Source organism: Microcebus murinus, chromosome 11 (genome assembly GCF_040939455.1).
Source record: "Microcebus murinus isolate Inina chromosome 11, M.murinus_Inina_mat1.0, whole genome shotgun sequence".
In the NCBI taxonomy this organism is placed as follows: Eukaryota; Metazoa; Chordata; class Mammalia; order Primates; family Cheirogaleidae; genus Microcebus; species Microcebus murinus.
In genome coordinates, this window is record NC_134114.1 from 5,566,132 (window position 1) to 5,591,331 (window position 25,200).

The window sequence follows — 25,200 nt, forward strand, 5'->3', positions numbered from 1 at the left end:
CCTGAAATTAATGGATGTAAGTCCATGGCGTCCCCAAGTGGTCATATTATAAACAACTTCTATTTATTGCACAAAGATTTAGCCTGTACAGTGTGACAAACATTACTCTAGAAGCTGAGGCTACAGCAGTAAACAAAATAAGTCCCTGCCTTTGTGTAGCTTATAGTCTAGTGAGTAGAGCTAGGAAAGAAGCAAGATATATGTTATATATTTTTGCAGTCAGTAATGATAAATTTTAAGTTGAAAAATAGCACTGGGGGAAGAATAGGGCATGTTAAAAAAAAAAAATAAGAATGTGTCATTCAGTAAGCCTCTACTTGCTCACCTGCTTTTCATGTTAACTCTGTCTCATTCATCCCAAGATGATTCTATTTCTGTGGGCTTTCTAATGCAGCAGTTCCCAATCTTTTTGCACCAGGGATTGGTTTTATGGAAGACAATTTTTCCTTGGATTGGGTGGGGGATGTGGTTTCGGGATGATTCAAGTGCATTACATTTATTGTGCATTCAGACCTCTCTGCTAATGATGATCTGTATCTGCAGCTGCTCCCCAGCACCAGCATCACCTCCTCAGATCGTCAGGCATTAGATGCCCATAAGGAGCACACAACCTAGATCCCTCCAATATGCAGTTTACAGTAGGGTTTGCGTTTCTGTGAGACGCCAATGCTGCTGCTGCTCTGGCAGGAGGCAGAGCTTTTGCAGTGATGCGAGTGATGGGGAATGGCTGCAGATACAGATGAAGCTTCTCTGGCTTGCCTGGTGCTCACCTCCCGCTGTGCAGCCCCGTTCCTAACAGCCCACGGACCAGTACTGGTCCATAGCCAGGGGTTGGGGACTGCAGTTCTAAAGGATATCTTTAATTTTTGTATGGAAATGGAACAAAGATCACGTCCAAGTGTTTGCCTTCTCCTCAGACTATTAATCAGGTAACACTTGCTGCAAAGTAACCAAAAGTCCAACAAAGAGAAGGCAGAGATTTGAAAAAAGAAAAGTAATGGCGGGGAAATATTCCAACCAAACTGGCCACTGCCAAGGGCAAAAAGGCTGTGCTGGCTGTCCTCATGAGATCCAACTCGGAGTGAGCACTCAACACCTGCTCTGGCCACCTGCTCTCTAACTGGTAGGCTGTAATGTGGGGCTGCTCTGACCGGGGTCTGGCACCATGGTCATTGTCCATGGAGACTTCCCAGGTGCCCACCCAGGAGAGGAACAGTGGAGCATCTTGGCAACTTAGTCCAACCGTGTCCCAACTGCACCCATGCTGGTAGCACTTTCTGCATGAATGTTTCTGGCCCTTCCCAGTGCCCGGGGCTGCTCCAGCCATCCTGGACAGTGGCTGGAGTCCTCCCTTTGGCCAGGGAAGGGGCATGCCCCTACCAAGAACACACTCGCCCACCTGCAGGCCAACCCATGTCCCCACCCAGAATATTCAGAAGATGGATGATAGTTTTTAACATGCCTTACGACTCCCCGGGCAGTTTTTAAGCACTTGGGGTAAGAATCAAGAGCAATTGAAGAGAGGCCGACCATGGAGAGTTCTCCCTCCTAGAGATCATAAATCCCCTGCAGGTCAGTGTTTAAAATGAGTTTGAGCTCATGTGTGTCTCTAAGAGGATTTGGGGGCCTCATCAAACTCCACGTGACTCAGTGCAGGCCAGCCGTCTGGACCGGCTCCAAGCACTCTGAACCCCGGAGGAACTAAGAGAGGTTTCCAAAGCCTGTCGGAAGTGAACTACGTTTGCAAGCCCGTGTGCCCTCGCTGAGCTCAGCAGCTAGAAGGTTCACGTTTGGGTGGGTTTTCTTCTCCTGGGGGTTCTGCTCTCTCTGGCTCCAGCAGGCTCTCATTTTCATTTATGTGCAAAAAAAAAAAAGGAGTGAGATGCCAGGAAAAATAAAAAATGATGCCAAGATGATTAAAAGGCTTCTCCTGGGCCTGAGGAACGGGTTCTTTTTATTAAAGAGCATTAAATTCCCGGTGCGTTTCCCGGCCTTGAAGCGGAAGAACAGCACAGGAAGCTCAGCGAGCCGGCCAGGCCCTTCCTTGTGCTCACCAGGGCAGACAGCTTCCTCCTCGGGGGCTTTCACCTCAGTGTGGAGCGTTGGTGGCTTGGGGTTACAAATACCGATGGATGGTTCAACACTGCCAGTGATGAGAGCAGCAGTCAACACCTCAACTGAACAGTTAACCTCCACAGCGCCAAAAGATCTGTTTGTCCTCTGTGTGGACAGTGACAGTTCAAAGGCCCGAGGAATTCTCTAATCCTGCCTGCCCTGAGATCCCTGATCACGAGGAAATTTTGTCACCTGAGTTCTTTGACTAGCTCCCTCTTCTTCCAGTTCTTACCCAGCACCCAGAGTCCTTCCTGTGCTTCTTCCCTCCCTCTGGCAGGCTCTGGCACCTGCACCCCATTTTCCTTCCTGTGTGCTCACAGGGGGGGTTCCTGTGTGAGGGGCTGGCCATTGGGTCACGTTGCAGGAAGATGGAGTGATTTTTCCAGCTCTTTCCCTCAGCCTGGCCTTGAAATCTTTGCCTGGACAACTTCGCCTAGTTTCTGGGCGTCCCCAGGCCCTGTCGTGGGTTCTCATAAGCACAGTGGCCCAATGGTTTCCATACGCTGCTGCCTCTGCCCCCATGTGCCATCTACCCTCCAGTTCCCTCTCAGACTCTAGGCCCCAAGGTGGCCGGCTCATGCTGCTGGCCCGGCCCCCACCATTGCACCAGCCCCAGGCCACACCAAAGGCAAACTTGTGCTGTGACACTGCTGTGTGGTTTACAGTGGTGCCCGGCCCTGCGCAACCTGCCTGGCACAGCTCTGTCCCTCACGAGCCTGAGGTGGTCAGGGTCTCTCAGGTGCTCCCGTGGCAGCCACGCCAGGTGGCCTCCTCTGACAAAGTGGGAGGAGATCCCTCCTCCACGGCAATCTCACAGCTTCCATAACCGCTCCCAGGGCAGTCTGGGAAACAGCTGCTTCCCTCCCTGCGCAAGACCCAGATGCTTCTGGGGAGTCTGGATGGAGGAGCAGGTTCCTGCCGGGGGCGGGGGAGCCTCCCCACCTCAGGAGCTGAGGACTCGTGCGTAGAACTCACCCAGGCACCTCACCCATTCTCTGCTCGAGGAAACGCCTTTGCAGCTCCCGAGACTCTCACGCGGTGGGTCCCAGGCAGGCCCCGTCTCCCCAGGGAAGCACAGCACGCGCCCAGGCTGAGGCAGCAGGAGGCTCGGAACAGGACGGGGCATCTCCACCGGAGACGGAAACCATGCTGCTCGGGAGGTTGCAGTGCCACCCGACCGTCCTAGACATGACCCAGTGCAATGGCAGGAATAAGGAATCAGGTCACATCGGTGGGGCGCAAGGCGGGGACCCCTGTCCACGCAGTGGTGTGAGCAGGCTTGTAAGACTCAACTGAGAGCGCCGTGCTCATGCTGATGCTCGAGCAAATCCCTACGGTTCTTTTAGTCTCTTTATTCATGTGCGTCAAGCCTGAAAGTTGTGACCCTTTGCAGGCGCTGATGTTGCTGCTTCTCAGGGTGTTTCTCCCATCTGTATTAAAGACTGTCATTAATGTTCATTATTATTTCACAAAACTTGACATTCATGACGATTTGTAAACATCACACAAAATCCTACCGCTCCAGCGTATTTTGATTTTCTTTCTTTTTTTCCAAGTCTCTCATATGTGAATACATAGTATTCTGGCAGGTGAAATCATAGCAGCATCAATTCCTTTTTTGGGTGAAATGGCTCAACACGAGTCCATTGTCTCATGCCTGATACCGATCACAGTAGCACCATAGTTTACTTAACCCTGGCGATTACTTGGAGTTTAAGTTGTTTCTAGTTTTTTGCTATCTCGGCACTGAATTCAACATTATTGTCCTTAAAAAATTTTTTCCTCCTGTGGATCTTTCTGTCTACTGATTTCTCAGGAGTGGAATTACTGGATCAAAGAGCATGAACCTTTTGTGTCATATGGGTCGGATTAACTTGGGCACTAAATGCGTTTTCATTTGTTCATGTGGCTTCCAGGTCACCGAGGAAACGAGCCTCATCCTGCAGACGCTCGGGTACACGTGCACGTGTCGAGGAATCATCAACGTGAAAGGCAAGGGAGACCTGAAGACGTACTTTGTAAACACAGAAATGTCAAGGTCGCTTTCCCAGAGCAACCTGGCATCCTGAAGAGTGGCCTTCGTTTTGGCAAGAAGACTGTGCTTTCGGGAAGGTACCACGTACTTTCTGACTGCAACTTTGTCCCTGTTTTCGATGTGCGTGCTCTGTTCACATGTCCCATGGAGCCTTGCAGACTAGTTCCTGTGACCCAGTGGCATACCGTTTGGTGTCTGACGTGTGCCCAGATTGTTCTGCCACTTGCACTGTGCTTACTCCTAAGCAAAAGGAAAAAGGAGCCCGCGTGATGGAAGGAAAGCATACAGAGAACTAATAAAGAGGAGAGAGGTGAAACAAACAAAAAATTCTTAAGGCAATAAAACTAGGGGGTGTATATTATCTTCTGGTGCATGTTCTTTTCTGGAAAATATGGTAGCTCGCCAAACGCATCCGCTAGTCTGATATTCAAACACACAGTATTTGTGGATAAGTTGATTCTGTCACCCCACATGGAGTCTGTGCTCACTCACGGGTCCGGTTGCCAGTGGCCATCCAAGGGCCCCACTGGGACCCGTGACCCTTGTCCCCTTGCTCTGTGTGTCTCACGCCAGCCGCACGTTGCCATCGATCACCAGGATTAGTCCTCACAGCCTAGGACCAGTTTTGTACCAAACTCGTCTGATGTTTTGATGCCATCTGTCTTTTGTAAGGTTAATTCATTAAAAGTTTTATGTACTTTGATTTATAGTGTCTGCATCTTTCATTTTCCTTTCTTCTTCCTCCTGTGGTTTCTTGCAGAACTAAAGTTTGTTTCTCATCCATCCTCCCTTTTGGCAGTTGTTTCAGAAAGAGCTCTCCAGAAGCCAATATTGAGATATCCGTAAATAATTCAGATCGGCACAAAGCGTGGGATGCAAACAGTCGATTGCACGGCTCTGTGGAAGGCTAGCAAGCACGCTCGATGTATCTAGTGATCTGATGTTAATTCTGGTATCTCCAGAGAACACTTTTAGGGAAAGAACATTTTAATAGTAAAAAGATTCTCTGTGAGCAACAGTAGCCCCTCCATCCACTGTGCTCCTGTCTGCAGGAGTGCCTTGCTAGAGCTACCAGACACAGACTGCGTAAGAGTAATTTGGAACCAGCTATGTAAATCAGTAATCAAGATAATGCGAACTAAACGAGAGAAGTGCTAAGCCCCACAAGCTGCCTGTTCCGTCTGAGAAGGCTGAAGAAGACACAGAGCCAATGTTTATGCATTTTTTAAAGATAGAAGACCTAGAAGGATTTGTTCTTGTAAATCCAACACTGAAGTTGTTTGTTTCTTTTTTTTCTTTTAACATAAAGAAATCATACTTTGCCAAATGGTGAAAAATAGAGCAATCGTGAGTAATCCAATGTTTAAAAGCAAAACTGCAAGTAACAGCCCTGTTGGGCAAACTTGGTTTCTTTTTATAGCTAAAGACAGACAACTGTGAGAGGCAGAGCACCCAAATGGGCCCTTAGGGAGCAGGTCATTAGCAGGAACTCGAACTTGAGGCACAAGTCCCCAGTTTGATTCCTGGTTTTGATTTTTACTAGCTGTGTGCCTTTGAACACATCTCTGAACTCCTCTTGGGAGTGTTTTCCTCAAAGGTACCTCATGGCATCAGGTAGTGATTAAATGAGCTAATGACTGGGAGAGAAGCTGCAGGTACCCGGGGCTCGCTCCTGCCGCACATTCTCAGCACAGACACAGCTGCAGGGCCGGGACGTGGACTCATACTCGGTTAAAAGTGCTTATTGAAACCAGTAACTGTCCTTTATCACCCAAGTATGAACAGAGCATGATTTGTTCAATTTTCTGCTTCAATCAAGAATTTTTTCTAACCTGGAATCACAACTCAGCATTGGCCTTAATACACCTAAATCTCCAAAAAGGTGATTAAAGCAAGAGAAATATTATAAGGGCATCTCTCTTCCTTCTAACTGAAATCTGGACTAGGATGCCATAGGGTTTTGGTGAGTTCAAACTGGCCTTATGTATAATTTGAGAGCATGATCAGAGCATCACCTGGTGGACTTTTCCTCTCTTTCGTCCTGCAGTGCTCATCCTCAGGTCGCTGTAGGTCACCTGCCCCTGCTGAAATCCACAGCTGGGTGATTCACCAAATTTTCATAAAGAGAGTCCTTCCCACTCCCCCATGAGATGCACTGAACTTGGATTTGTGGTAAACAGGACTCAAAGGAAGAACTGTTATTTCACAAAGCTGTACCACCAGTCTTACCAAACAATAGATTTTTAAAAGCAATCCAAGTCATCCTCAGAATCCACCGTGCAAAGCTCTGTGCACACATGGGCCTCCCCAGGTGTGGTCCCACACTAGCAGCATTGGCACCACCTGGGGATTTGTTAGAAATGCAAATTCTGGCCAGGAACAGTGGCTCACGCCTGTAATCCCAACATTTGGGGAGGCAGAGACAAGAGGATTGCTTGAGGCCAGGAGTTCAAGACCAGCCTTGAAAGCATAATGAGACCCACCCCACCCCTGTCTCTACAAATTTTTTTTTTAATTAGTTGGGTGTGATGGAGTGCATCTGTAGTCCCAGGTAGTCAGGGAGGCTGAGGCAGGAGGATAGGGAGAGCCCAGGAGTTTCAAGGTTATAGTGAGCTATGCATGTGCCACTGCACTCCAGCCTGGACAACAGAGCAAGACCCTGTCTCTCAAAACAAACCAAAATGACAGTCGGAGGACTTGCAATGCGCTCCATCAGCCCAGGTTCCTGTGCCATTGGTATCAAGTAAAAATCCGTCCTCAAAGCTCTCCGTAACCTTAAATCTTACAGGAAGTCTTCTCTCATGAAAAACACTTGAGTCCAGTCTCTTACAACCCCAGAGTTTTAACACATTTGTTTAGAATGTCTGAGTTTTGTCATCAGTCTTCTATGTTATTCTTTTTTCCCAACTCAATGTGCTTTCTTGAAGGCAGCAACCACTCGCTTTCCTTTGCTCTAGATACATCTAATAATCAAGAAACGTCATGGATCAGCGGTGGAAATGTGATAAATCAAAGCACATTCCAGCTGTGCACAGTGGTGCACACCTGTAATCCCAGCTACTCAGAAGGCTGAGGTGGGAGGAGGCTTGAAGCTGGGAGTTCAAAACCAGCCTGGGCAACACACCAAGACTGCAATCTCTAAAACTCATATTCTAATTAGTAGAAGAATATGTTCTCTTTTGGAAGATGGCTTTAACAGGCATTCATTTATTGGGTTCAAACTGTAAAAATTGGGATGCCAAGAGAAATACATTTAATTTTCTCTTACTGCCTAACAAGTGTGAGATCTTTTGAAACCTTGCCCAATTTTAGCCCTTTTTGAAAGTAAGTGTATAGTAGAAGGTCAAGGGAGTAGGGTCTGAGTTAAGGGAAATGAAAATAATTTACTTTGGCAATAGTTTATTGCAGTCACAGATGCCTTGGCTTTGTTGAAATCAAGACTGAGTAAAGAGTAATGTATAACAATTTCTATAACCCAAACTTTATATAATTTCTACTATGTTATCATAAATATGATATGAAGCACCCAAAGGTATTCCAAATAAACTACTGCTGTTTGTTTGAAAAAAAAAAGGCACTTATACTGAAAAAGTGTTTTTTTTTTTAAATAAATATTTAGGAGTCACTCAGCCTTGAAATTGTACAGAGAGCCCTCCTTGCAGATACAAAACAATAAAAACAGTAATGGAGGAATCACCCCTGAAATTAATTAGATCACCTGCCCATTCACTGCTAAACTGTGGGGAATTTAAGCATGGTTGAAGAGAGATGATTTCTTCCAAGGGACCCATTCAGCTCTCTTAATACCTAAGTAAGTTGCAGATTATCCCCAAAGCAAACATGTACAAGTCAGGTTAAAAGCAAGCTGGGTCCTGTGCACAACTGTGCCTGCATTATGACTGTACTCGCGGATTCCCACACAAACTCTTCCAGGTTTGGAAGTTCCACTTTAAAGGTAAGGAAATGTCAGCTCAGGCAGATGAAATAACTTGCCCTAGACCACGGGGAGAAAATGCAGGAGCCAGAGTCTGTCCAGTGTCTTCCCCTGACCCTTGACTGCTTCTCCCTTGAGGAGTCACGGCTAGTATGGCAGGCCACCGGGGCCACCCGTCCCTACTAGGGCTTTTGTTCCCAATCGTGCGGATTTCTGTTATTGGTGGCTGAGACCTCTGGAAAAACAAAAATGTAGTATCTAGAGTCCAGTCGTGCCCAAAGGCAATTGTGACCACATCTCCCCTTGGAGAAAGGAACATGTGCAAGTTGTTAGTGTTATCAGGCAGTAGCAGTTTCCATAGCTGTGAGGAAAGTCGCTGCTCGACACCCCTGTGGGCCCCTCCCCCAAGAATCCTTGCAAACAGTAGAGCCCGTGAACAAAACCAACCTGAGGACTGTCACATGGGAACAAAGCGTGCATTTTATTCAGGTGCTCACAATGAATCGGTTTCCAGTGCCATTTAGTCTGAAATAAATTCAGATAAACACCATCATGTTAGCTATTCTTAATGTGTATTAAAGGCCTTTGGCCCGGTTCCTAAGCAAGGTGGCCTCAGGGACAGCTGCTCATGCGCTGTCAGGGGCGAGGGAAGGCCCACTGCGGCTCCCAGGCGGCATGCAAAGGGGAAGTGAGGCTGCAGGGGCCGTCCTGCTGGCCAGGGGCACTTGACATGCCCTGCAGGCCACAGGGATCGCTTCAGGCTGGCCTGATGTACCCAAAGCCGGGCCCCTTGAGGCTGGGGATGTCGTTCTTCCTGTAGAAGTCAGCCCGCACTCGGTTTGCGCGGCGGTGCTCCGTGTTCTGCGGCTCCAGGGGCTGATTGATGCGCCTCCCGTAGACAGAAGACGACAGCACGCCCACGGGCCTTTCCTGTTCCTGGCGAGGGTCATCAAAACACGTCACACCCCTGGCGTGCCCAGTGCCACCTGCACCGCTGACCCATCCCCCAGGCCGGTTCCGGGCCCTCTCTCTACCTGCATCCCACCAAGGTGGGAACAAGTGGGCACCTCTGCTCGGAACCTTCCGGTGTCCTCAGGACCTTAGGAGGGAAGGCAAGACCCTGCCCTAGGTGCCAGGGACCCCCTGACTTCAGACTCCTGTCCTTGTCCTGCCCCTCCGTCCCTTGTCCCAGCCCCTCCCGCCGGCCCCTCTTCCCTCCGACCCCCTCTCCCTTCCTTCCTTCCTCCCTTGGGCCCCTTTCCTCCCTGCCTCTGTTTCCCCAAAGGCACAGAGCAGCGCTTCCAGCTCGGGGCTTTGCTCCACGGCTTGCTCTGCCTGGCTGCTGCCTGTCCCCTCCCCCTCCCTGCCCAGGTCTCCCTTCAGCCCCGCCCCGTGCCCCCTGCAAGTCCTTTCCATTTTCCCCATCCCCTCACATGGCTTTCTTCACCTGCATACCACTAATCCCTTCCTGGAATTCCTTTGTGATGTCTTTGTCTTTTGTTTTTTCTTTCCTCTTTGGAATGTCAGCTCTAAGAGGTCAGGGCTTTGTCTCATTGGTTTATGCTCAGTAATACATGAGAGGGGCTCAAAAAACAGGAGTGGACCTAAGTAACTCAAGCCACGTTCTTCTCACGAGAACAGCACTAACTTCACTACCACCTGGGAATGTGTTGACATGAACATACCTAATGGAAAAACATCAGTGTCCGGGACATCAATGGGAATACCTCACAGTACTCCATCACTTACTTTCATAGCAAGATACAAAGGATTATTAGGAGTGGCATGGTGGCATTCTTAAACAATACCGACCACAGGCAAAAATCCCATGATCCAAACAAGGCTTTACATTATAATTTCTGTGTAATGTATAAAGGATTGTACTTATTCAGCGCCTGACTTTTAATAACGTGCTGTCCTCAGATCAGTCAGAGTTTGGAAAGGCAGCAGAGGTGTCCAACCCAAACTGTAGCAGGGCCTAACCTCACGCACACCTGTCCCCCGCGCTGCTCCCTGCCCTCCTCACCCGTGGAGCTGTGCTAGTTCCGGTGGTCACCCATCTGTGCAGATGACTAGCATCTCAGGAAATGGTGTAAGGTGAAAGAGGAGCTACACTACGTGCGGTGGCTTTGGTGGCTTGGTAGCTAAACCTGGGGGAAATATTATTGTGTGTGCAACTTCATCCCTGGAAGACCAACTTCCCAAGAAGTCAGGACTCAGAGGTTAAGCAGAGACTCGTTCTATCTGTTGAAAAGAACATCTTAGTTTTGGTCTCCTTAAATTGTTATAGAACCAAAGAACAGAATCAAAAAAATTAATACACCTATGACATGACAGAATAGAGAGAACTACCATAGCAGCTTCGTCTTAGCTTCTTGGCACAGCAAGAAGAGAACTGTATAAAGAAAGTTACATAAAGCAATTGAACACAATATTGAATATATATGTTGTATATGTACACACACATAGGCACCTGTGCATATATACAATATACACAAATAAACAAAACCATATAAACATATGTAATATACACATACATGCACATACACATATACATGTGTACAATGTACATACATGAACACACATGTACACATGTATACATGGGCACAAACATATATTATACATATACACAAATACACATATATACAGATACATACACACTATATATATACACATATGTACACACATATATACACATACAGTCACGCACCAAATAACAACATTTTGGTCAGTGATGGACCACATATACAATGATGGTCCCATAAGATTATAATGGAGCTTAAAAACTTCTATCACTTAATGACATCATGCCTATTGTAATGTCATAGCTCAATGCATTACTCATGACTTGGTGGTGATACTGGTGTAAACAAACCTACTGTGCTGCCAGTTGTATAAAAGGCTGGCACACATGATTATGCATAATATGATGATTAGGCATAATAATGATGATTACACAAGTTATAATAATAATGAATGACTATGTTACTGGATTATGTATTTACTATACTATACTCTCGTTAGAGTATATTCCTACTTATAAAAATAAGTTGACAGTCAAACAGCCTCAGGCAGGTCCTTCAGAAGGCATTCTAGAAGAAGGCATTGTTATCACAGGAGATGACAGCTCCATGCGTGTTACTGCCCCTGAAGCCCTTCCAGTGGGACAAGATGTGGAGGTGGAAGACAGTGATATTATTAGTGATCCTGACCCTGTGTAGGCCTACGCCAGTGTGTGCATTTGTGTCTTAGTTTTTAACAAAAAAATCTTATAGAGTAAAAAAAAAAAAAAATCAATAGAAAAATGTTTATGGAATAAAGATATAAAGAAAGAAAATATTTTTGTATAACTGTACAATATGTTTTAAGCTAAGTGTTAATACAAAAGAGTCAACACATTTTAAAAAATTAAAAAGTTTATGAAGTAAAAATATTATAGTAAGCTAAGTTAATTTATTATTGAAGAAAAATACTTTTTATAAATATAGTGCAGCTTAAGTGTTCAGTGTTTATAAAGTCTACAGTAGTGTGCAGTAATGTCCTAGGACTTCACCTTTACTTACTATTTACTCACGGGCTCACCCAGAACAACTTTCAGTCCACAAATTCCATTCATGGTAAGGGCTCTCTACAGGTGTACAATTTTTTACTTTTATACCATATTTTTACTGTACCTTTTTTATGTTTAGATATGTTTAGATACACAAATACATGTTATTGTGTTGCAGTTGCCTACAGTATTCAATACAGTTACCTGCTGTCCAGGTTTGTACCCTATGAGTAATAGGCCATACCACATAGCCTAGGTGCATGGTAAGCTATAGTATCTAGGTTTGTGCAAGTACACTCTATGATGTTTCCTCAATGACAAAATCTCTTAGTGACGAATTTCTCAGAATGTATCCCCATTGTTAAGTGATGCATGCCTGTACATACATGCACACACATAGAAGCATACCTCGGAGATATTTTGGGTTTAGTTCCAGATCATTGCTATAAAATGAGTCACACAATTTTTTTGATTTCTCAATGCACATAAAAGTCATGTTTACACTATACTGTAGTCTATTAAGTGTGCAATAGCATTATATATAAAACAACATACATACCTTAATTTCAAAAAATTGCTAAAAAATGCTGACACAAAGACAAAAAATGAGCACATGCTGTTGGAAAAATAGTACCAACAGATTTGCTTGACGTAGGGTTGCCACAGACCTTCAATTTGCAAACAAAAACCAGAAAACAAAAAACCCAATATCTGTGAAGCACAATGTCGCGCAATAAAATGAAGTATACTTGTATATATTTTTGTTAATCTATTAACAACTTGTTAACATCCTCTCTTAAAATTACCTCTTCGTTAACATGAAGTCCCACGCTTTTTGCGTGTTCTCTGTCATCTCGGTGCAACTTCTGATTATAATCTAAGCTCCGCTTAAAAACACAGTCATAGAGGGAAGTAACTCCTATCTGGGAATAAAAAGAGAAAGAAAGCCATCAGTTTATTTGCAGGCTGAGCCATTGAGGGGCAATGGGGCACAGAAGCCAGTACTCTCCCCAGTGGAGACTGGATGTGTACAGAGTTTCTCGGCTGCGGTGAGCTTGTGAGAGGAAAGGTCGCCTCACCAAGCAGAGACGGCTGTGACCTAGAGCAAGGAGAAGCCGAAGCCCCACCAGCAAGAGCAGGTTGCTGAGAGGCCCAGCATGGAGCGAGGACATTCCCACAGCACCTCTCATCTCATTCTGCTCCCTTCTCGACAGAGGCAGTTCCCCGAGCTCTGCTGTTCTCTGACTCCATGGCTAGAGCTCACACCTTTAAATAAAAATAATAAACTTGGCCTAGTCCCGTCAGAGTGCTAGAACAAAATACCACAGACCGGGTGACTTACACACAGATTTATCTGTTATGGTTCTGCAGGCTGAGAAGTCCAAGTTCAGGGAGCTGGCAGCCTTGTAAGTCAGGCTTGTCAGTTATGCTATTCCAGCAGCAAACCCACACACGCCATGTCCACGGGGCTTGGGAGCATCGAGACTCTCACTTATGCTTGGTTGGCTTTGTTTTGTCCCCCACCCCACCATACCCCCAGTGATTTCCTCCAACGGCAAGACGCACAGGTCAAGTAAGCAGGGAAGAATATGCACAACGTATGCACAGTGTGTTGGAAACACAGTAATGCCCATTCACACTGACCGCAGGAACTCAGAGCTCCTCCCAGTAATGGGAATAACTTTTATTATTTCCCTTTTTCTTTTATTTTTACGACCTGACATTGTGAACATAGTAATGGGAATAACTAGAGCGTAATGTAGCTTCAGCCAATCCTTTACAAATCATTCACAAATCATCCGTCACATGCAATACTCCGTGCACCTGCTGGGGGAGCCCACAGGATGACTCAGGTGTGGCTACTGTCCTCAGTCAAGTAAGCACCTAATAAGGGAAACAACAGCATCGTTCAGAATCCTTACTTTAAGATTCCTGAGAATTCCAATGGCAATACGTGCAAGGCACCTATTCGACCACTGCTCAAATCCTGCTTTGCCTAGGTTCAGAGTCACTCTTTGTGGCCTGAAGGAGGGAAACAACTTCCAACTTTGAGCTGTGGCTTCTGCCTCTCTGCCACCACTGATCATGTAATGAGTTCGCTGGGCACAAGCATCTTCTTGTCATTGTCTTCACTCTCACACATTCAACTTCTGGGTGTGTTCACGCCAAACCACCCTTCATGTCTCCAGATGGCAACCTTTGGTACAGCCCATGTACTCAAAGCATTATTGAAAACCCCCAAAGTAATGGAGAATTGATGAATGATTCAGCATTTAGTACTGTGAAAATCGGCTAGCCATGTGAGTCTTCCCATCACATTATAGACAAAAGTAAATTCTGGATGGATTAGAAACATCAGTGAAAAAAGAAAACCCACAAGGGACCTCCTACACATGACAACAATGGGAACAGTGTCCCAAAGAAAATATCAATCACTTTAACTATATGAAAATTAGATATTTTCTTATCAAATAAAATTAAAACTTTTAAAAAACTATTTTAAGGCATGAGAGAAATATCAATTATCTTTAACATGCATAATGTTGGTGCAGAAGCTGATTTGCTGCTAGCGGGTAAAGGTTAAGCAAACCTTTCCCGGGTGAGCCACCAGGCTGCAGGGCCGTTTAGTGACATGAAGTGCAAGCACACCACCCACTCTGAGGGGACGGGAGAAGACAAAGTCTGCAGAGGTACCTTCTGGCCTTTTGTGAGTAAAAAAAAATATTGCAGTCCAGACGTTTGAGGTTCAGAACTCCTGGCCAGACCCTGTTGAGGCCAGCAGGCAGACAAGAGCAATAACCTGGTACTCCACCAGGCTACCCCCATATACACATTGTAATTCAAGGGATGAGACAGTAGCTGGGCTCTTGGTCATGATCCAGGTGTTCTATTGTCTCTGGAATGCCTCCTGACCTAGCCGACCTTGTGCAGTGGGTTTTGGGGAAAACAGCTGCCGTCTGCAACATGAAGACCTAGTCTCCATGAACAAACCCCTGGGAGGTGGCCACACCCATGGTGGGAGGCACTCTCTCCTCCTGCACCCCGAGAACCTTGTGCCAAGGTGGAGGTTTCTAGTGGCCCCTCTATCCCCGTAGCACTCCCTGCAGGTGACCAGCCTCGCCCGGATCTAGGGACAGCCCCACCAGAAGGGGAAACAGAGCTCCTCCAGGAACTGCTCTGGCTTGAGCTTTCTTCTCCTGTGAGAGCTTTCAACCAGGCCGGACTCTTGCTGCTGAACTGAGCAAGCCCCGCTGGGGTTCTTAGACTCAGCCTGAGAGAAGACAGGGAGGAGGGAAGAATGGACTCAAATATGCAAAAGAAAGGAAATGTGAATTTATTTAGTTCCCTACACTGATGAAACCCAGCATAATCTGCAACTTTACAGGCTAAAAAAATGCCTCTTTCTTCTCATTCTACTCTTCTCCTAAAACACAATAAAATAACAGCTCAAAGCAGCCACGCCCGCCTCATGATCCCAGAATCAGGTCCCAAGAGCCGGCGACATCTGAGTCTTCACCAGGAATCTCACTGCTGAAGGGTGTGGGGTGACCAGAATTGGACACAGCTTTCCTTTCTGCAGATTTTGCATATGCAGAACTTACCAGAGTAAAAACCAATTTTTCTATCATTGGAAAATAGGACAGAAAAAAATTCATCAGCAAGCAGACAAGCCTCACTTAAAAATGTCACTGTCCATTTTTAATACCCAATCAAACTGAAAATATGTCCTTTTCCTGGATCTTAATTATTAATCTTTCTTCTTTCTTTGATCTCTTTATGGTTTGGAGCAAAACGATATTAATAAAAATCGATTGAGATTTAGATGCTATCACAAAACAGACCTTCTGGATTTACTGGTATTTTGCTATGAAAATCCCTGAAGGAGCTGCCTCTATTTCACACATGATGTTCTTTTAAAAAGCAAAGCAAAACAGAAAATATTCGTTTCTCTCTTGTGATCTCTCCCTTTGTCCCTTTGCTAAACTGTGGCATGGCCTTAAGCCACTCTGAACACTGAGAAATCACTCTGGTCCGCTTCGGGGGCTGAGGCCGTGAGTGTGGTGGGGGCCTGCAGTTATCGGCCCCCACAGCACACGGGGTCTGCTCCTGTATGAGGCACTAGATTAGGCTCCAGGACAGAAATGGGGTGTCCCTACCCGAAAGGAGACCGCAGAGAACAGAAATAAACCCATTAGTTCAAAACCACAGCCAAATACAAATGGAGTAACAGAGGAATGCATGAAGTACAGTGACACAAAAGAAGGAGTGAAGCTATTGTTTGGGCTGGGTGGGCAGTGGATGTGACTGACAGGAGAGGAGACTGTAGCACACCACCGCTGTGGCCAGCACTCCAGCGGGGTAACCTCTCCAGGTGCTATCGGTTGAACTGTGTCCCCCAAACGTTGAAGCCCTAACACGCGGAAACTCAGAAGGTGACCTTATTTGGAATGGGGTCCTTGAAGATGTTGTTAATCAAAGTGAGATCATACTGGGGCAGGGTGGACGCCTGATCCGGTATGACTGGTGTCCTTAATTAAAAGGAGAAATGTGGACACAGAAGTGTGCAGGGGGGGGAAATGACATGAAGAGACACGGGGAGAAGACAGCCAGCGAAGAGCCAAGGAGGGGCCCCTAGCACGGAGCCTTCCCCCACAGGCCTTGGAAGGAACCAGCCCTGCTGACAGCCTGACTGCAGACTTCCGGCCTCCAGCACCCTGAGAGGATCCGCTCCCCTGTTTTAAGTACTTTGTGATGGGAAGTAAGAGTGGAGATGAAGCAAAGGTGACTGCAGCGGGGCCAGACACGTAACCTAGGAGTGCTCACTTCTCAGTAAACCGAGTCCGCAGACCACCTGGGTGGGTGACATCGCCCATATTCGATTCTTCTCTACTCCGCACTACACGGAGGGTCAGTCCTCCCTGCTGCCCTAAGTTAGGCGAGGCCGCGTGACCCGTTCCAACCAACCAACTATAAGTTGAAGGGACACGTGAGCCCAGAGACTCCTGAAGCTTCACGCCCGCAGAGATGACAGCAGCCTGTGTGGCGGTGGCTGGTGCCTTTACTGAGCAGAGCCACCCTGCTGAGCCCTGTGGCTTGAGAATAAATTTTGTTTTAAGCCGCCGAGGCTCTTGGGGTTGGTAGTTACTGTAGCATGCCTTGCTCATCATGGCTGAGGCAAGTGGGCGCAGGAGGAGGAAGTGCTGTTCTGCCACCCCCGTGCTCGGGGCCCTCCCTGGAGCTGTGGGCTTGGTCTATGCCAGTGCCCCGCCCAGCCTTTGGAGCTCCTCCTTACTCGCGCACGCACACACGCGCACACACACACACACGCACACGCACGCACATACACACACACACGCACACACACATGCACACGCACGCACATACACACACGTACACACGTGCACACACACGCCCATACACACACACACACATGCACACACACGCGCACACACACGCACACACGCACATACACAATTGGGATAAGATTTTGAGGAGGCTGGGACCCAATCCTTTATTTTCTCCTTCCTTTCAGACCGTTTTAAATATAAATGCAGTCTCCATTGCAAGTGTAAACCAGGTAAGTTCTATAAGGGAAAAAGAGAATGGGAAAATAAATGTATGCTTTTTAAAAAAGTAACCATGGTAGGAATAATACTATGTGCCCACCAAACACATTTCCTCTTCCAGAACAAACAGAAGATGCAGTTCCAAGTTTCCCTCATAATTAGGCTGGGGTCAGGAAGATGGGTGGCACCAATGAGCACCTCTCCTAGGTCTGGCCCATAAAAAACGCCCAGGCAGCCCTCCAAGGCCCCTTCTCCTTGCTCCTTGGCTGGCCGACTCAGAGGATCCAATAAAAGACTCCAAAGTCCCAAAGTGTCCTGGGCCCTGGCGAGTGAAACCATGAAACAGGAGGGGCCTGGGTTCCCCAGTCCTTGCACTAAGGAGAGCCTCCCTCCCAGGAGAACACACACGCCAGGGTACACGTGAGAAAGCAGTAAGCTTTTATTATGCTACGTTTATCATCTTAAGCCCAGTGGCGCACCTGTGCTTAACAGCCCACTTTGTGGCTAAGGAAGGGCCTGATTTGTACTGTTTGCTGGTTTCCATGGTGAAAATACTCTCACCGTGGCCAATCTGAGGCTACCAACGGAACACAGAGTTTAGAAGAAACGCCAAAGATCTGCTCCTGGTACTCGGGGACAGCACACCACTGGTTAAGTCCCTCTCGGTTTAGGGTTTACTTGTCTACACAGCACATCTTAGCCCACCTTGACTAGTACAGTATCCAGCTGTGATTGAACTACACTTATTTCCTCCTCTGAAAGGACTAGCACTTTCACCTCCTCACCTTGAGGCTTTCTTGAGTTACTGTTCCCCGCCCAGAGGCAAAGGCGCTGCTGTTGAAACTGAAAACCCCCCAGGCTGGTCCAAAACAGTTTCCTTTGATTCATCAGGGCCTTATTTTGCTTCTGATGAATTCGGAGCATCTTTCTTGGGAGTTTAGCAATGTGTGAGGCTCAGTGAGGACATTTTCATTAATTTTAATAGTATTCCAAATTCTGTATCTCAGAGGACTGCAGCCTGTCAAGGACATAATGTTAGCTTTTTTTTTTTGAAAGGACAGTGCTCAACTATTCTTTTTCATTTTTATATAGAACCTGCCCTGGGTACATGGGTGTCACACGCTTGGGGAAATTTTTATAACTTTTCAAATAATCTGAATCTTTTACCATTGAACTAAAGTCAGCAGAACTCCCCCTCTCTGATCTCGTGTCTGTTTAGAATCGTAGGCGTGCTCTGATTCTGAGTTCCACGTCCGTCTATGTGCTCGACCCGTTACCAAGACGAGACTTCCTGATTGTGGAGTCAATTGTGTTCCGTTTGCTTGTTGTGCCCCTCAAATGGGGATGGTTTTGAAAATTCATTTCAGATATATTCTTAAATGAAATAGAGCAAGCTACAAATACACACACACACACACACAAACACACACATATATATATATCCGTGTGATCTTTTGTGTGAGAACATGATCTTGTAAAAAAAAAGTTAGGCGCTGCCTACATATGCACACGATGAAAAGACACAGAGCACCTGCTCACCCAGGTATGATGACAGGTCGGGACACTTACTCCCCACGCCCGGTGTTTCCTTCCTTGTGGAAGGACTCCACTAGGAGGCCACGCCTGCCTCCCCCTCGCTGGTTCGTCCCCTGTAGGTGGGTTTGGGAGAGAAACTGGGCCCTGGCTCAGTCCCTCCTGCCCCTCCCTAAGGATCTGCCTGCCCAGGAGGAAGACACCCAGCCCCACTCCCAGGCCTGGAGTTTTCCAGGGGCCAGGTCGCCGGACAGTGAAACCACAGCCGGCACAGAGTGAAAGAGAAGCAACCAGATCTACTCTCACTTATGATCCCCGAGGAGGATGGAGAAGCCACGGATAATAACAAGCAGATAATCCTATTGAGTCTATGAAGCTAATCTTGTAAATCGGTGATGTATCCCTTTGTTTTTTAAAAAAAAACCCTCGCTTTTCATTTATTCGTTCATCATTCGTCCATGCAGCAGGTATTTTTGGAGCACCAGCGATGAGACAGGCACTGCTTTGATTGCTGAGGATGGAGCAGCGAAGCCCTCATGGACTTCGCATTTTAGTGGGAGAAAAAACAGTAAGATAAATAAGTAAAATATCTAGCAGGTTAGCTCCTAATAGGTGCCAGGAGAAAGCTAGGCAGGGAGAGGGAAAGGAAGTGCCCGTGGGGAGCGGTCATCGTTGCACTGGGCTAGCCACATTCTCACTGAAAGGCGTGTGAGTTGAAGAATCTGCTGTGTAACAGAAAGTTGCCTGGATTTTAATAGGTAGATCAGCGACTGAACGGAGTTTGCCCTTCCTGCATAGGACCCTAGGAGTGGCAGGGGGTGTGGTGAATGTGCTTGGTGCTGAGAGTCAAGGGCTCCATGCAGGGGGGGCCAGGGAGCTGGTACAGGGCACCCCCGGACACCGGCGTAGGCTCATCAAGAGTCCCCTTTGCCTGTGTCTTAATAAAATGCAGAGAGAAACGCAGTGACCAGGGGGGTAGAGTTCTTACTGCACAAAGCAGCAGTCAGCCTCTGTGCCTTCACCACACATAGAGAAGGAGGGTCAGCCAATCCCACTGAACCTAAGGTGGCCCCTTCAGAGCAAAGCTTCACTCAAGACAGAGCTATCCACAATCCACCTTGGCACAAGGGAACACGTATTCTAAAACTGCTTAGGGTTTTTTTTTTTAAATATAGCTCTTGGACTTTGAGAAATTTAATCAAAACCTTCATACAAAGGCATTGTCCTTTGACTCGCCTTTCCCATTTCACTAGCAGAAATGCTGCACAAGGCAGAGAAGAAAAAAGTAATTTAAAAACCCCATTGAACTGACTCTGCTGCCACTGGACAGTATGTTACAGGGAAAGCCCAGGCTGCTGGCGCCCCCTAGGGAGCAGTCCTGGAGTTGGTCGCACGTTTGCTGGTAGCTTTAGATGACAAATTTGTCCTAAGATTCCGGGGCATGACTGGGGCTTTAAATAAGTGTGCAGCCTTCAGTGCATCAACCCTGTGGGCCCCTGAGGTGAGCTGCTTTAGTGGATTAAAAGCCCCGGATCGACGCTGCTCACATCATGTGCCCTCACCTGTGTTAATCTCCGAGAGTGAGGGGTTGGCCCCTGGCACCCAGCAAGCACTTAGTGAAAGGAAATGCTAATAGTCACCAATGAAAGCAAATAATGTTAATAATAGCTATTCTTACATTGGGCTTGCTATGTGCCACCTTACACGTATTAGTTAAATTAATTCCCGTGAGAGCTCTGTGGAGCTGGTCACGTTTGCCTCCCGGGTGGGAGGAGAGAGACAGCGTGTGTGCCTTGGGCAGGTCCTCAGCTAGTAAACGTGGAGCCGGTATTTTCACCCAGGACCCCTCAGCCTGTGCTACTAACTAACCACGAGACAAACTCCTGTAAGTGTGTTCCACAGAAATCGACTGAAGGGGATAGTTGGTTTGAGCTGCTATAACAAAATACCACAGACTGGGTAATTTATGAACAGCAAATTTATGTCTCACAGTTCTGGAGGTCGGTAGGTCCTCTGGTGTTTGGTGAAGGCGTGTTTCCTGGTTTCCCTGTCAGAAGGCACCTTCTCACTGTGTCCTCACATGGCGGAAGGGGCAAGGGAGCTCTGTGGGGTCTCTTTTTATAAGGGTGCTAATCTCATTCATGAGGGCTCCACCCTTCTAGCCTGTTCTCTGCCCAAAGACCCTACTTACCTCCCAATACCATCACCTTGGGAGTTGAGATTTCAGTACATTAATTTTGAGGGGCATGACCATAGCACTGACTTAAGAGCTAATTCTGTACCATTTCCACGTAGCTTAAGTAGGGTTTGGCATTATTTATAATGGATTTTGGTGCAATTGAATCCTCTAGAAAACCTGTGATACAGAATTCACCCTCTTTATTCCAAACGATCTCAAGGTCAGAGAATCAGCTTCTGGGGCTAATTCAAACCAAGGCAAAGAGACACCAGAGGTGTGAAGTGACCAGGGCCCCATCATCACTCGGAAAGAGAGGAGGAGTGGGCCACAAGCATGCCCCCTTATTGCAGGGGGCCGTGAAGGAAACCTCTGAGCCAAATCAGCCAGCTACCTATTTTAATAAACAAAGTTCTACTACAACACAGTCTCACACCCATTTGTTTAGTATTGTCTGTTGCTACCCCACAGAGTTGAGTCATTTCGACAGAGAGACCATGTGAGCTGCAAAACCTAAAACAGCTACTATCTGGCCCCTCACAGAAAAAGTGTCCCACGCCCTTTTCTTACGTATAACTGCCTTCTGGAAGGCGGGGGTGGAACTTAGAACAGAAGTTCTAAAGACAAAACCAACGTATTCTCTCACAGCCCTGGCAGCTAGAAGGATGGAACCAAGGAGTCACCACCCGACTGAGGGCTGTGAAGGAAGGTACCTGTTCCAGGCTCCTCTCCTAGGCTTGCGGATGGCCGTCTTCTCCTCCTGTCTCTTCACTCCACCTTCCCTCTATGCATGCCTGTTTCCAAACTCCACCTTTCACAAGGACACCAGTCCTATTGGATTAAGGCCACCTTAATGACCTCACTTGGATTTGATTACTTCTGTACAATTCTGTCTCCAAATAAGCTCACATCCTGAGGTACTGGGGATTAGAACTCCAAAATACACATATTATTAATGGGAGGCACAGCTCAACCCACAGCATTTGTCTACACTGGAATGATTGCTTCTGTGGTGGAGGCCACGCTCCAAAAGTGCTCTTACATTCTACCTGGGGCGAGTACCCCAGTGTGCCGGACCTGATAGCTAGGGGGACTGATTTGCGCCCTGGGACTGGGGGTGGCGGGAAGAAGGGTGGGAAAGAAGCATTTTGCAGGAATACCCTAACACCACCAGGAACGACCTCTTTCCTCCCAACCACCTGTTAATCTATACCCTCAAGAAGGGCCCCAGGCAGCTCTCCTTTTCAGTGTCGACGCTCCTCCCCTGCACCCTGAGCAAGACACACTGGGGACATTTAGGAGCAATGGCGAGAAGAAAGGAATAGATGACCCCTGTCCAGTTTTGAATTTGCTTCTTTTCCTGCTTTTGGCCGCTGGTGGGAGGTACCCAGTGCCTGGTGGCCTTCGCAGACCTACAGGGTCCTTCCCAGGAAGCGCACGGCCCCGGGGACCAGGCCAGAATCTAATGACACTTCTGTCCAGCTCCCCTGCAGGTGGCTCGCCCGATCTTCCTCCTGGCTTTCCTCGGTTTGTAGGCGAGCAGAGCGTTTTCCGCGTCCTGTACCTGAGCTTGTGTCCGCCGCCACCTGGGCCTGCCGCAGACAGACCCCAGAGGAAACCGTGCCGGCCTGGAGGGGCAACCCCGGAGTTCCCGCAACCCTCCACCAGATCCTGGGCAGAGGCGGTCACCTTGCCGTCCTGGTAGTGGCCACTGTGCTTTTCAAGGGTCCAGCTCCTAGCGGCTGCCCTTCCCTTCCCAAAGAGCACCCCTCCTTAAGCCACCCCTACTGGCCCCAAGCGCCAGGTCCCAGCCGAGCATTGCCCCTCCCCCTCCGCACGTCCCGACTCCCAGCTCCGGGTCCCAGCTGACCTGTCCCGTGCGCACACCCGGTCAGCCCCTGCCCGTCCTCGTTCCCCAGGGGTTCACCCCTCCGCCGGTGCTGCTCATGGTAGCTGGATACTTTGGGGTCCAGGCGCCTCGGTGGGAGGCTGCCCTCTCTTTCGTCACAGTCGCCACTGCAGCCCCCTTAGTCTCCGCGCGCCCTGCCACCGGCCGGCCCCCTCCTGCAGGCTGAGCAGCCCCGCAGGGCCGGGTGGGTCCCGGGTCGCAGCCCTGTCCCCAGGGTGAGCACTTCCTCCAGGGCCCGCCCCCGTTGTGAAGCCCGCCCCCCGCCAGCCCGGCTCACCTGGCCCTGGCGGTAGTAGTAGCTGTGCTCCTTGGGGTCCAGGCGCCGCGGCGGGATGTAGCTAAAGGACGACAGCGCCGAGATGGGCGGCGGCCGGGTCACGTTCCGCAGCGTGGCGGCAGTGATCTCCTCCTCGTCGTCCTCCATGCGTGCGGTTCCAGCGCCCCAGCCGCGCCGCGGTCCGTCCCACCCTCCCGGGGCCCAGTCCGAGTCCGCCAGCTCTAGGCTCCGCCCGCGTTTGGCCCGGCGCACGCGTTCGGCAGCTCCATGGAAACCGCGACCCGGCTACACCGAGCGGGGCCTAGGAGCGCCGCGCTGGGGGTGGGGCGACCCCCGCACCTGCCTCCCGGCACCGGGGGCCACAGCTGGGCAGCCGTTCCCTCTGCCGGGGGAGGCGCGCCGCTGCAAAAGCAGCAGCGTCCCAGGTTCCCGGGGGGAGACGCCCCCGGGACCACCCGTCACCAACCTGCTTCGCCTTTTCCATGCAGTGTTCCTGGCGCTTGCTCGAGTGGCAGGTAAGGACCGAGCACCTTCTGTGGGCCAGGAGCTGAAGACACAGCCTAGAACCCCCGGCCCCTGTCCGCAGGGAGCTTGCACAATTTGCTGGCGCACACAGATGACTCGCGTGAATGCGGCTTGCAGAGGCTCTAGGGCAGCGCTGTCCAACAGGAGAGCCCCTCGTGTAATTCGATATTTTCTGAATAACCACAATTAAAAGGTATGAGGACACAGGCCAAATAATTGCCATAATTTATTAGTTAACTTAGAATGCCCAGGAGTTCATTTCAACGTGTGGTACTAGCCACACTGCAAGTGCTTGGTGGCCACAGGTGGCTAGCAGTCATAGTATTGGGCAGTGCAGGTGTAAAGCTTCCCTGAATTAAATCGGCGTGATGGGGAATCCGACAAAACTTGCCCCTCTGGGTGGGGCTCTCGCGCCCCTCTGTGAGAGTGGTTATGTTGGTCCTGCCCTGGACGCTGTTTCCATAGTTGGCGGCCACTAGCTGAGCATTCACTGAGCTGTAAACTCATGCTGTGTGCGTGTGTATGAGCGCATGCGCATCACCAGGACAAGTTTAAAAAACGGGGTGCAGGTGGGGTACATGATGACCAAGACTTGGGAGGTACTTTAGCGAGGGCGCTCAGGGGTGGCTCTGAGGAGGTGGCATTTGAGCTGAAACACGAGGAGGAGCCAGACTTGTGAGAGTCTACCAAGTCCCTTCCAAGCAAGGAAGGCAGAGCAAGCCTGGGTCCCATGAGGCAGAGCCAAACCGAGCATGTTTGAAAGGCAGCAGGGAGGGTGGTGGTGGAGCTTCAGGAAGGATGCGAAGGTGAACAGGTGGGCAGGGACCAGATGCAGGTCTTAGGGCACACCACAAGGAGCAGTGTCCTGCCTTCTCCGCCACTCCTCTAACTTCTCACTAGGAATCTCTCCTCTGCACTTCCTTGATGCAGGCTGGGGGCTTAAGATGCTTCTGTCAGTCTGAGGCACCTGGTGGCACTGCTGTGCAGAGGTCTCCTGAGTCCCCTGGAGGTTCTCCTGGCAGGATTTAAGACATCCCTGTGCCACCTCTCAATCGCTTTCTCTCTTTCTCTCTCCCTCCATCTCTCCCACACCCCTACATGCCTTCTTTGCCCTAATAACATATATCTTTGCTCCACTGGCAGAACATATGAGCTGGCTGAGTTGAAGGCCAAACACCTGCCCACCATGTTCCCAAGCCCCAGGGGACATATCAACCTCACTGGGACCAGTTGGGGATGCTGACGTATCTCTGGTGCTTGGAAACAGAGCACCATCGCCCCTATGCAGCTAGTGAAGGAAGAGGGGCTCTCATCCTTCTCCCATGGGCAAAAATTGTGAAAGTGACTCATGATTTTTTGGGCTCTCCCACCTCTCTCGGTATTTCCAAAGATAAGCCACAGAAGGTCACCTAATGGTCACAAAATTTTGTAAGCTTTGCGCAGGTGACCTGGTATGATGCTTTGGAAAACTGAAAGAGATGAGACCAATTGTGTTGGAAACTTGGCTAGAACAGACCAATCATTTCACTGTAAAATCTTTCTACACAGCCATACAGATGCGAGTCTGGTAATCTCAGTT

The 25,200-nt window shown here is 48.6% G+C and overlaps 2 protein-coding genes across 3 annotated transcripts in view; one reads left to right on the forward strand and one right to left on the reverse strand.

The window, feature by feature from the left end:
- ADCY2 (adenylate cyclase 2) overlaps window positions 1-8,551 on the forward strand; it is a 389,287-nt gene extending 380,736 nt beyond the window's left edge. The window contains exons 25-26 of one of the 2 annotated variants that reach the window (XM_076007928.1): window positions 4,032-4,227; window positions 4,911-8,551. In XM_076007928.1, coding sequence (XP_075864043.1) covers window positions 4,032-4,184 — 153 coding nt within the window. In that variant the 3' untranslated portion in view covers window positions 4,185-4,227; window positions 4,911-8,551. The other variant, XM_012744227.2, reaches the window with a different exon arrangement.
- Window positions 8,545-23,490, reverse strand: CFAP90 (cilia and flagella associated protein 90). The gene is made up of 3 exons (XM_012744229.3): window positions 23,097-23,490; window positions 12,441-12,557; window positions 8,545-9,020 (listed from the first exon to the last, which is right to left on the reverse strand). Exons 1-3 carry the CDS (start codon window positions 23,241-23,243, stop codon window positions 8,841-8,843), a joined length of 444 nt encoding a protein of 147 aa, XP_012599683.1. The 5' UTR covers window positions 23,244-23,490; the 3' UTR covers window positions 8,545-8,840.
- Between the last annotated feature and the right edge of the window lie 1,710 nt (window positions 23,491-25,200).

Coding starts and splice junctions, on each gene's coding strand:
- CFAP90 (XM_012744229.3), bottom strand. CDS start 23,243: ATGGAGGACGACGAGGAGGAGATCACTGCCGCCACGCTGCGGAACGTG. Junction 12,558..23,096: donor ACTACTACCGCCAGGGCCAG/GTGAGCCGGGCT, acceptor TTTTATTCCCAG/ATAGGAGTTACTTCCCTCTA. Junction 9,021..12,440: donor GACTTCATGTTAACGAAGAG/GTAATTTTAAGA, acceptor GACCCTCGCCAG/GAACAGGAAAGGCCCGTGGG.